Raw genomic sequence first — 12420 nt, 5'->3', positions numbered from 1 at the left:
AGATTAACCTTTGTCTTTCGTTTTCCCCTTCATATCGTAGAACTAGTAATTTTGAGAAATTTGGAAACTGTTATATAGAGGTTGCTTTATTACATAGAGGAGGAGTCAGGAAACTTTTTCTACAGAGGGTCATAGAGTAAATATTTTAGGCTTGGTGTGAGCTATATGGTCTCTGTTGCAGCTGCTTGACCGTGGTGGGCTGGTTTGGGTCTGTGGGCTGTAGTGTGCTGACCTCTGATGTAGAACTGGATGTGTGCGATAGAGAAAAATAAAATTTACTTTGGCGCATATAAAAATCCTAAATACAATACAGGATTCTGGCTCTTGGTTTTTTATCATCTTGGCTCTGTCTGGACAAATGGATTTAGCTCATTGAGGCTTAGAATATTCATTTGAGCAGGTCTAGCAGCTGTTCTATTTGCAAAATCTTTGTGAGGAGTTTACTAGATGTAATTGAAGGTAATAAAAGACATTGCTTTTTGTCTTAACTTATATGATCTAGCCACTCTGCTGTTTTAAAGGAAATGAAAGGAGCCTGGTCTCTATCTTCAAGGTAATATAGTCCCTATCCCCAGGAGGATAAGTGTGTTGTTTGGTGGATTAATCATGGCATAGTTTGCGGAGTTTAATTGTCTTGCTGACATCTGTTCTATCTACTTAATATATCCCCCAAATGTTGAGTTATTTCTTGAACTGTGTTCCGGTGCAGTGCTCACCCAAGACAGAGGAACAAAGGTACTGAGGTAAAATGGTTAGTGTTAATATGGCTGACTGATGATTGACCTGTGCCTGAACAATTTCTTTTTGCCACCCGGGGAAGCATCTCACCTTTTAAATACATAGAGTTTGTGTTTTCAGGAGAGCAGAGGGATGGTGCTGCCTTATATCTTGGAACATGGCTTTCCAAAGGTGTTTGTGTTGACTGGTAATGGTGACTGTATGCTATACTAGGCGTTATTCATGCAGAGTAGAGGATGGACAGCCTAGAAACAGAGCTCTCCTGTGCTCCAGCTCTTGTAGAATCAGAGCTGTGTCATGAACCAAAGCTCTTTGGTTCATGAGGCCACTTACACAGCCTCCTGATGAGGATGCACCCCCAACCGGATGTATCCACTTGTGAACCATACCCAGCAACGATTTGCAGAATTGAACAATTTGAAGACTCATAATCCACCAGTGCCGTTCTTATTGAGAGGATAAAATTTGATTTGTCAGATAATAGCATTGTTATTATTTGTGGGCTCTTGATAACCCCAAATGGATATTAAAGCCTGTTACCCAGGCTAATTTTCATCAATACCATTAGCTCTGCTTAGGATAACGTCTTTAGCAAGGCTTCTCCACTAGTCAATTATTTGTGTGACATCATGGAAACTGCTATTGTTTTGAAGGATAGACTAATCTGTGTACATTTTCATGAACTTCTGGTGACTGAAAACTCAGAATTTTGATTGGCGTTTAATAGTTATTACAGAATTCACCAGAAAAATGAGGCCTTGGTGTAGTTAAGCCTGACTGAAGCTTTCAAAGGCATCAAAACCTTTAAGAAAATTGCCCTATAAATTTCTTGTAAAAGGGCAGTTGATCATGAGTTCGATTTTATTTCTTATATTGGTTAAATGAATTAAAAATATGCTAAGACACATTACTAGGTAGACTGAAAAACAAAGCTGTTTAATTAAGTGATTAAAGTGACCCCTTTGATGTAATACATGCAAGACATTTGAAAATTTACCTGACTCTTCTAAATAGCCAACCAAATCAGTGGGGATGAAAACAAATGAGCTTTCCCTCTTGCTTGCTGTAGATCAGCTGAATACTAAATGGCTTTGAACATCTCGAAGTAAAGCAGTGAACCTAACCAATCTGTCAATACGTTTGGTCATCTGTGTAAAAATGGTGTGCTGTTTCAGAGCACACAGCTCTATTTGAGTCTGCCTTCCCTTCCTCCCCACCCCACCCCCACCATTATCAAGTTACAGTGTTTCTTGTGGAAAATTCTGGTACGGTAGAATGACTTGAGTTGGAATTATGTTGCATTCGAAGATGTCAACGTTCTTTGTCTTTCCGAGTTCATTTGTGAATAGTTATAAACATCTCTCCATGAGAGTAATAGTCTTTTATTTTTTGGACTCTTTGTGGTCTCCACAGAAATTGTGTTTTTGAAAGTTGTTGCCCTAAGCCAGTGGTTCTCAACCTTCCTAATGCTGTGACCCTTTAATACAGTTCCTCATGTGGTGGTGACCCCCAACCATAAAATTATTTTCAATGCTGCTTCATAACTGTAATTTTGCTACTGTTATGAATCATCATGTAAATAGCTGATATGCAGGATGTATTTTCTATGTTACAAATTGCACATAATTAAAGCATAGTGATGAATCACAAAACAATATGTAATTATATATTGTGAAATATTTATTTCTAAGGACAAATAAATGAAATGTTGTCTTGTAGCATGGGTAACAGTCTTCACGCCAGTACTCGTAAGTGGGTGTATCTGCATGTGTGCAGACTCGCCTGGAGACGAATAGAGGTCGTTTCCTAAGACCATCAGAAAGATGTGAAAGGGTCATTTAACCCCCAAAGGGGTCGCGACCCACAGGTTGAGAGCCACTGCCCTAAGATGTTCCTGTGAGGAATAAGGTCCCAAGTAACCAAGATTTGTTGCATGTACTACTATTAGTCATAGCAAAGAGCCGAACAAACCCCGCCCCTTACTATTCACCATGGATCAGTGAACCTTTTCCTCTCAGTGAATTACCTATGTCAGCTTATGGCTCAGGGGCCATATTTGGTCGTGTGTGTGTGTGTGTGTGTGTGTGTGTGTGTGTGTGTGTGACAGACAAACTAAGAATGTATTTTACATTTTGAAATAGTTAAAAAAAAGGAGAGTATATTTTACTTGAAAATTCTGAGATTAAAAATTTAGAGCTCATAAATAAAGTGTTGTTAGAAGAGAGCCACCGGTATCTGCTTAGTCCGTGTCTATGGCTGCTTTTGTCCTACAAGGACTGAGTTAAGTAGGTGTGACAGAGACTTTAGGTCCCACGAAATTGAAAATATTTACTCTCTGGCATTTTATAGGAAAAGTTTTGTAACTACTGATCTGGGTAAGCCAACTTTCCCAGTTCCTTTATTATCCACATTCTTGTTAGTAGAAGCGAACTTATCTACATTTTTAACCAACGGATAGGGAAAATTGATGTTGGAGACAGTGGTGAATTGTCTGAAAATATTTTTCCTCTATTTTTAAATAAAAATATATTGATGCCATGGCCCATCTGATATGCTTTTCTGCCCCTTAGCAGAGGTTCGTTCCATTGTATGTAGGGCTGGTTACTGTGAATTGGAGCTGACTCGATGGAACCCAAGAACAACAAATAACACAAAGGACAGTCTTGAACCTAAGAACATTGCTCTCTTTTCCAGAAAGTTCCATAGGTTTTCACAAACACAATTTTCATTCAAGTATCTTTTTCCCCATCTTTTCCCCCCACCCCTTATGGTAAGATCAGTTACGATTGAATACCTGTTGTGATGCAAGGAGCATTGAATGAAAGCTTTGAGCACATGTTGGACTAAAAACTCTTGTATTTCCAGATACTACCAATAATATTGATCAGAGTGGGGTTAGGAAATACTGTTTCTTGTGTACTAACATATATGGCGTATCACTAAGAGCATCCTGGTCATATTGTGGGATAGCATTGAGATGCTAATTGAACGGTCAGTAATTCCAAACCACCAGCCACTCCATAGGAGAAAGAGGAGTCTGTGCACTCATAAAGATTTACGGTCTCAGAAACTTCAGGACCAGTCCTCCCCTCCCTTATTGGATTGCTATGAATTGGAATCAACTTGATGGCAATGGCTTTGTCTTAGTTTTTTGTTTATTGGTCATTTGCTTTGTGCCTGGCACTGTGTTCTCTGTTTGTGGGGGGGAGGAGGGAAGGTGTCACAGTGGTGGATAAGTGAAATAGGCTGTAAGTGCCTGGAAATAGGATCAGAAAGAAGTTTCTCTCGGCTACAAACACCTTCCTTGTGATTGAATTTCCTATTGGTTAATGAATTACTCTTTTATTGTGAAACTCTCTACAGCTAATAGATTAGATGGCTATTATTCGTAATAAAATATAAGTGACTTCGTTTGAGGCCCCAATGATAACTAAGGGATTGGCTGCTTTGAGGAAACACCCGTTTGATGGAAGGAGGAGTAAGGGGGCAGATGATGTTGGAGGACCGCGTATTGTCAAGGAAAGGTCCATTTGGGTATGAGTGGATGGTAAGTGGTCTGAACACACAAGGCCTGGGAAGTGGGAGAAGAGGAACAGGAAGGACAAAGAAGAAAACAGAAACTAACCTTGGCTTTCCTCTACAGTAAGCTCTGGGAGTCTTTTCTTGTGCTCATTTGCATATGCCTGCCAATAGCTGCCCTCAAGCGAGTCCTGTCTCTTTTTGGAGGGGAGATGACTAGCCTGGGCTCTCTTGGCTCATGCTCAGAGTCCGGCTTTGCTCACAAAATCTTCCACCGTGCACCAGGAATCGAAAGGACACACCTGCACCCCCATTCATCACAAGCCGCTTCCAACACTCCAACTGTGGGTCCCTGACCAGGACATATGATAAAGACAGCGATTTGATTCCACAGTGTCCTTCAGGTATTTAGGAATATAATCTGGTCCAGACTGCCTTGAAAAATCCTTTAGATCCGCGGTTCTCAACCTGTGGGTCACGACCCCTTTGGGGGTCAAAACGACCCTTTCACAGGGGTTGCCCGATTCATCACAATAGCAAAATGCCAGTTATGAAGTAGCAACAAAAATAATTTTATGGCTGAGGGTCACCACAACATGAGGAACTGTATTAAAGGGTCGTGGCATTGGGAAGGCTGAGAACCACTGCTCTAGACAACCATACAGTCATTACTCTAAAGTCTAAACCTTCAGAGGTCGCGTTGCTATTTTGTCCACGGAATCGAAAACAGATGGAACTAGGTGACAGTCCTGATGTAGCAGTAATTAAGCACTTGATTGCTCACCTGAAGTTCTAGGTTGAACCCATCAGCTCCTCCCAGGGAGAAAGCTGTGGCAGGCAAGTCTGCTTTCATGAAACATTCATAGTCTCTGAAAGTCTATGGGGCAGTTCTGTGTCCTGTAGGGCTGCTATGAGTTGAATTTAACTTGACAGCAATGGGTTCCATTTATTTTGGCAGCCGGGGGTGGGGGGTGGGGGTGGCTTTGGTGGACCAGACACACAAAGTTTTACATGCTAGCTCACCTTGAATCTTCACAGTCAGTCAACCATAGGAAAGATGTATTTTTTTTGTCTTTCAATTTCCATTGGATGAAGAGGAGACTATGTGAGGATTACATTTGGTTACAACTCATGAAAATATGACCTGTAATGTCTCAAACAAACACAAGGGGATTGTTTTATATCACGGAGGGAACAGAGACCATCAGGCCTGACATGGTGGGCTCCAGATGCTATCAGTTTTTGATACTTGCATCTTTAGCATGTGGTATTTAGCATGTGGTATTCTGCCTTGCATGTGTGGCCTTGTCCGCATTCCAGGAAGGCAGGAAGAAGAAAGACTTAAGGCAATTAGTCTCCCTTGGGCAGGTTTGCTTCCAGGGGTTATGGGCAATTTTGGGTTGTCAACAGCTGGAGAGGGCTTGCTTGGTACTGGCATCTAGTGGGTAGAAGCCAAAGATGCTTCTGAACATCCTACAATTGTCAGAACAAAGCCTCCACCCCATGATGAAGAATTCATTGTCTGGCCCCAAATGTCAGTTGTGTTGATGTTGAGAAACCCTGGACTAAAGGCAGAAATCACAGTAGAATGTTTCTTTCCTCTTTTATTGAGGAGACCTGCAAGTGCAACAGTACTTTTATTTACATCGGCCCAAATCTCATCCCATCGCCAACTTCAACTGTAAAGGAGGCTGGGCAATGCAGCCAGGTGTCTGTTTTGGTTTTTTTTTTGATGTTGCTTCCACTGTCATGCCTGAGCGGAACATAGGTCATTATAGAGAACAAAGCAGACTGAATGTTGGATAGACAATGGACACTTTGCTTCAGAAAAATGAAAATGAACTACGTTGCCCATAATCAGTTGACCCAGCTAACCTGTACATAGCCGGGCTGCAAGACAGAGGTCCGGTTGCAGCTGCCCACCAGGTGCCTGTGTGAATAAAGTGTGGAAACCTCTGTTCTGGATATGGAAAAATCTGGTATTTTTGATCTGCCGCAAGAAGGATAGGAAATATTGATGGTAGTCTATAGTGTGCAGTCCGTTATTCAAGGAAGCTTTGAAAAGTTTGTGGAAATTTTTTCATTCTTTAATTCCATTTTCCCCACAAACTTTTTGAAGCCCCTCACATACTGATTACACTCAGTATTTTCAAGGGGAATTGCCTTTCTTTCTTGCCCCCATAACCACTGGGGTAAGTGATTTCAGGTCTGCCTCGCTCATACTTTGCCTTCAAGAAGCCAGCAAGCCTCCAAAGTGCCTTCTTCCATTTTGAAAAAGTTTAAAAGTGAAGTTATTATTTACCTTAAAAGGGGGGGCGGGATCAATAGATCCCATGCCCTTCTAAGGAAAGTAAGTGCAGAAGAAGTCTAATGTAGGGAATTTCGAGGCATATACCACCATTGGAGGGCTAGCGAGAGAAGAGCAAAGGCTGCCAGTGATCTTTACTTCTGGCACATTGAAGGGCTAGTCTCAGGAGGGTGCCTGGAAGCTGGTGGCACAGCCCAGGATCTGCTGTCTGCAAATGCCCTTGTGACTGCTTACAGCTACCAATTGCCAATAAAAGAGACGATCCTGGAGTTATATCCCCAAAGGACTTTGGGAGATGGACTTCATAAGCTTCTCGGAGAAAGACAGGGTATGGGGGCAGGATGACATGGAATTGACACTAGCTATGGGTTAGGCTGCTATGGGTTTAGGCAGCTAACTGCCAGGTTGGTGATTCAAACCCACTAACCGCTCTGTGGGAGAAACGAGGAGGATGGCCGCTCCAATAAAATGAACAGTTTGGGATCCGAATCGACTTGATGCCAGTGGGTTTGGTTTTTGTTTTGGTATTTCACCGAAGGAGTGGTTGCATTTCAATAGAAGAATGCGTGGTTACCACATGTTGGGAAGAAGGAGTATTCTACTCTGATGTTGGCAATGTTGTTATTAGGACTTTGTTTTCTCCACGTGCCCTTGGGTGAGGAATAGGAATGCTTTTTGTTTCTTGCCGTTCTCGTTCCCTTCAAGACACGATGATGCTAAATAAATAATATAAACGGACGCGGTGACCTGTGCATAGAGTGCAGAAGGTGACGGCTTCTGTGAAAGTCCGTAATGCACTCAGGGTCCCAGAGAGGCTGAGAAAGCAGTGCATCATTCACCAGTCTGCTCCAGAAAGACCAGAGTTCAGAAAATGGTTGCAGATGACTCAGCTCATATATTTTCCTCTTGGTGGGGGCGGGGGGCTCTGTGAAGCTCTGTATAGTCTATAATTAGGTGTGTGACTTGTGGTAAGCTGAGAAAATCCAGCAAGGAATGAAATACAACGAAGGGCAATAACAGAACGGGCTCAGAACAAGGTAACATCTGGACATAGGAAGGGTATCTGGTGTGGGGAGAGTTGTAACCTCTAGTTACCTGCTCTCTGGGTCGCATCAGGCTTTCATTGTGTGTAACACCCCGGGATGGGGAGGCAGAATTTGATCTGTGCTACAGTGGAATCTCTGGAACAGCAAAGCCCAGTACGACTGTGTCCTACCGCCCTTGCAAAATCCGCTCTGAGTTTGGAGTTTCAAGTCAGGGCTGATATTTAATATGTTAATTATCTCAAGGAAGATAAGGAAAATGTCCTATCTTATTCCATTTATTTCCTGAGCGGCGAAAATGGAAAGGGACTAAAGGGGGGAGGGGCGTTACTCAGAGCAGTGTGCAAAGGTCCTTATGGATTTTGCTTCCCAGGAATAAAACCAGTAGGTCGGAAGTGGCCTCGTGGCTTATGCTGGGTCTCTCATGGAAGCAGATGTGGAGAAGAGGCCTTGTGTGCACTCTGGGCTGCCTGGAGTGGTAGGGGTGGCAGGTTTTGAGCACAGGTTAACTGCTCTTGCAAGCCCTGGGGCAGGTCACCAAAGGCCCACAGTGCTAGCCTGGAGGAAACAACAGGCCCTGGATGCTGGGGAGGGACGCAGTGACGTGAGAAAGAGGTCTAGGTCAGAGCAGACCTTGCCTGCCCCCTGGAGTGGTTCCAGTGTTTTTGTGAAACCCAGAATCTAGGGAGGGGAGTGAGGAAAATTTCAAGTGAAAACTCATGTTTCTCTAGAGCAGGGAGTTCTGAACATTGTTAAGGAAGCCTCACGATAGTAAATATTTGAAGCTTTGTAGACCTTAGGGTTTCTGTGGTAATGGCTCCACTCGCCGCCATGTAGTGCAAAAGTTACTTCACTTAATCAAACCCACAGCCCCGTCTATGGAGCTGCAGCCAAGTCTGAGTGACTCTCTCTAGGACCTAGGGTTTCTCAGGCTGTAATCTGCATAGCAGTAGGCTGCCTGAGGAGTGGGTGGTGGGTTCAAAGTGGCTATCAGTCTGTTCGCAGTCTAGAGTTTTAACCTTGCACCTGCAGGGCTCCTAAAAGCAGCCGTATTTAATAGGGAAATCATGGGTGTGATTGTGTTCCAATAACACTTCATTTATAAAAAGAGGTAGTAGTGGCCAAGATTTGACCCAGGGCCCTAGCTTGCCAGTCCCTGACTTGAAGGCTCTTGATACCTAAAGCCCCCCCACATTTTCAGGAAGGGCCAGATGGTCAATATTTTAGGCTGTGGAACCAGAATTTCTATGGCAGGGGCTCAATAGTGACTTAATTTATTTGGTGAGCAACTGAGTGCTTAACCACTGTGCACGCACACACACATTTATATCAAAGAAATGGATCACACCGTTGTAGAAATGGCCAAGTCCAGTCTAATTTCAAGTCTGTGGGTCAGAGGTGAAGCTGGAGGCTTCTCCTGACTCATGCAGCTTCAGGGGCTAATGAACCCAGGATTGGTGGGGACCACAGTTTGAAGAGGCGGGTACATTCAAGGTTAGCAGGTCAGGCTTGTGACTGTGGGAAGCCAATGAATCTAAGATTGGCAGGTCAGATGGCAGGCTACTGATGGCTCAAGATTGGCAAGGCAATATGGCAGAAAGTTAGCTCAAGTCCAAGGAGTCAAAGGTCAACAAGTGAGATGTAGGACTCAGACTCGGCCAAAAAACCCCAACAAGCTTTTCCACAGTGTCGGTTTATATAGGGAGTAGGCCACCCCCCACCCCCAGGAAACCACTTTTCCATTGCATCAAGGCTGTGACCTGAGCAGAGGTGGTTGCATTCTACCCTAATCTTCTTACAACTGCTTGGCTACACACAGTAGATCCTATCATGGAGTTGATAACATTGTTGGGTCCCCTAAGGGAAGATTACTAGGCTTTAACTGCCAGACCACTGAGAATCCTGACCCAGCCAAGTTGACACCAAACCTAACGATCACACTTTTTTCCCTGCTTTTTTTTCTTCTTTTCTTGGCAGTGAGAGAGTGAGAGTGAGGCAGTGAGTGAATGAGACGGTGAATGAGTGAGAGTCCGTGAGTCAGACATTGAGTGAGTGAGAGTGAGTCAGTGAGTGAGTGAGTTTTTCCCCTGCTTTTTAAGAAATATTTAGCACTCTTTTATTTGTAAAATAAAATATCTACTAATTAACATGACAGTCAGGAAACCCTGTGTCTTCCAAGCTAATGATCCTGCAATCTTTTCTGCTCCCTGCCTTCCTTTGCTTTGTAAGTCTAGTCTAACACCACCCAACTAGCCACCTGCTTGTCCTCCTGCTTTTGCTCCTTTACTGGAATGCCCTTCCTCTCCGCTCTATATGTTGAAATCCTAACTATTATCTACTACTCAACTCCATGAAGCTAAAGCATTGGTCATTGCTCTGGACTTGAATAGCAATATTTTTATTCCTAGTAAAGCTGTCAATGATCTAGTATATAGTTATTTTACTTATTTAATTACATTTTTAGCATATTGAGGGCAGAGACTGACTTAAAATGTTTCACCTCTTCACAGTGGCTTGTGTATAGTTGATATTTAGTCAACAGGGTTTCTGGAGGAAGGTTGCATCTGTACAGCTTATGATTATTGATGATTTAACTGTGATATTATTGTTTTTCTTTTCTTTTTATAGGCAAGAGCTGTTTTGGCAAAAGTCGGTTATCCTGAGTTTATAATGAATGATACTTATGTTAATGAAGACCTCAAAGCAGTAAGTGCTAAATTTTCCTATATCCCCCGCCCCTAGCAAATTTTACTGGCTGTGTGCCTTTCAGCAAACCCAAGTCCAAGTCATTAAACTTGGTAGTGCCAAAAGCACCAAGTTTGATTCATCCCTTGGCCAGATAGGAGCTTGACTGTGCCAAGCATATCACAAGATTGACAGCAGATTCCAAAGAAAGGAAGTGTCAGAAAGAAAGCAGAGCAAAGTGAGCACCATGAAGCCAAGGCCTTACATTCAGTTGAATCTGGTCATAAAGGCAAGAATTAAGCAAATGGAGTATTTGGCAGTTAGTGGGCAAAAAGCATCCTGTTTGTTCAATAATCTTCATTTGCTTCATTCATATGAAATGAATCGTAATAAATTTGCCTGCTAGGAGTTAACTTCATTAAATGTTATGAGTGTCTTGGCAAATTAAGTGTGTGTGTGTATATGTATATATATATATATACACACACACATATATATGACAATAATTTACTGTGAGTTGGACTATGCATTTGCAGTAGCCACTGATGGGGCAAAAAGTAATAATTATTTTTTTATTCCAATATTTTGGGCATGTATTTTCTAGTACTCATTACAAGCTCTTTTCATTGCATCGTTCTTTATTTGCTTTTAAATAAGGCTGGTAAAGAATTTTTCATCTTCACTACAGCTTCATTTTACCATTCATTAGATTTTCTTGAAAAAGTGGTCATAGGGAATTCTTTAAATAACTGTGATTCTGAGGTGTAGCTTTTTCCTGAAAGCGTGGTTCTACAAGTTGCATATGTGAAAGCAAATATGAGCATTGTAGATGAGCATTGGAATTTTACAGTACAATTCAAAAGTGAGAGAAAACCTTTAATTAGAAAGTTCCTCCACTGGTATCCAGGCTATGGCCTTCCAAAATATTGATCCAGTTTCCATGGAAGAAAATGACTGGGCTCTACCGCTTTCCCAGGCTCACTGCATGCTGTTTTGGTGATGCTGAGAAGTCCCATGGTTATCATGATCATTAAGAATACCGAGACACTTGCCACAGTGCTGTGCATGACCTTTTAATCCCCACAGCAATCCTGGGAAGTTGGTGGTGGTATCTCCAGAGTGCAGGAGAGGAGGTAGAGACTTACAGAAGTGGAGTGGTTTTGCCCACTGCCACACAGTTAGCGGCACCAGGATTGAAATCTGGGTTCTGGAAGGTCACCCTTCAAGAAGGCGTTCTGCAGAGTCCTTGCCAGGCAGCTCTGCTGGAGAAACAGATGAATTAGTTTTTGGCGATTTAGTGGCGGTGATTTCATCAGAGCTGGCTGGGAAGGGAGACGAGAGGAGGGGAACACATATTTTCAAGTGGGTAAGAACACAGGCTTTTAGGAGTCACAGGCCCAGGTCTGCATTCTGCCTTTTCCACTTACTCGTTTGACCTTGGGCAAGCTACTGAATGCCAATGAGTTTTCCTTTGGTTATTTGTATACTAGAGATTGCAATAACCAAGTCTTAGTGTTGTTGGTAAAATGAGATGAGATTTCACAAATGTCAAAGCAAGCACCTAGGACAGCAGTCTTAACCTGTGGGTCGCGACCCCTATGGGGGTCGAACGACCCTTTCACAGGGGTCGCCTAAGACCATCAGAAAGCACACCTTTATCTCCTCACAGGGCTGCTGTGAAGAGTAAATCGCATTAGTGAGAACCCTCGCATCCAGTAAACATAATATAAGTGTTCGCCATGACATCCTCCATTGACACTTCTAATAGTAGATGATTTTGTTTGGGGAAGTCGTTAGGAATTAGCTTGCACAGTGCCTGTGTCCTTCAAATCTTGAACCGATGCTATAGTTCAAAGGTTTGATCAAAGCAGGTACATTGAGGGTTCACGCACCATTCAGTTGATTAAGTTTTGTAGGCTGCTATTGCCGTGTCAACTGAGTGCCCCAAATATAAGGACTCACAGAAAGCCCCGCCTTGTGGGACAAGAAACCAGATGCCAAACAAGATCCATGTTGGGTATGTTTCTTTGTCTCTCCAGAGCCTGCACTTAAGCCATTAAACACAAGATTCTTTTTTTGTAATCATTTTATTGGGGGCTTGTACAATTCTTATCACAATCCATACAT

The 12420-nt window shown here is 42.8% G+C and overlaps 1 protein-coding gene across 1 annotated transcript in view; it reads left to right on the top strand.

Moving 5' to 3' along the window:
* The window catches only part of PHEX (phosphate regulating endopeptidase homolog X-linked), a 228764-nt gene that overhangs the window by 129701 nt on the left and 86643 nt on the right, over positions 1 to 12420 (top strand). Inside the window, exon 13 of the mRNA XM_004709915.3 lies at positions 10237 to 10314. Coding sequence (XP_004709972.1) covers positions 10237 to 10314 — 78 coding nt within the window. The remainder of the gene's footprint in view (positions 1 to 10236; positions 10315 to 12420) is intronic.

The sequence above is a fragment of the Echinops telfairi genome, unplaced genomic scaffold (assembly GCF_000313985.2).
Source record: "Echinops telfairi isolate 266 unplaced genomic scaffold, ASM31398v2 ScPeMD7_53;HRSCAF=182, whole genome shotgun sequence".
In the NCBI taxonomy this organism is placed as follows: domain Eukaryota; kingdom Metazoa; phylum Chordata; class Mammalia; order Afrosoricida; family Tenrecidae; genus Echinops; species Echinops telfairi.
This window is presented reverse-complemented; position numbering and strand designations above follow the sequence as displayed.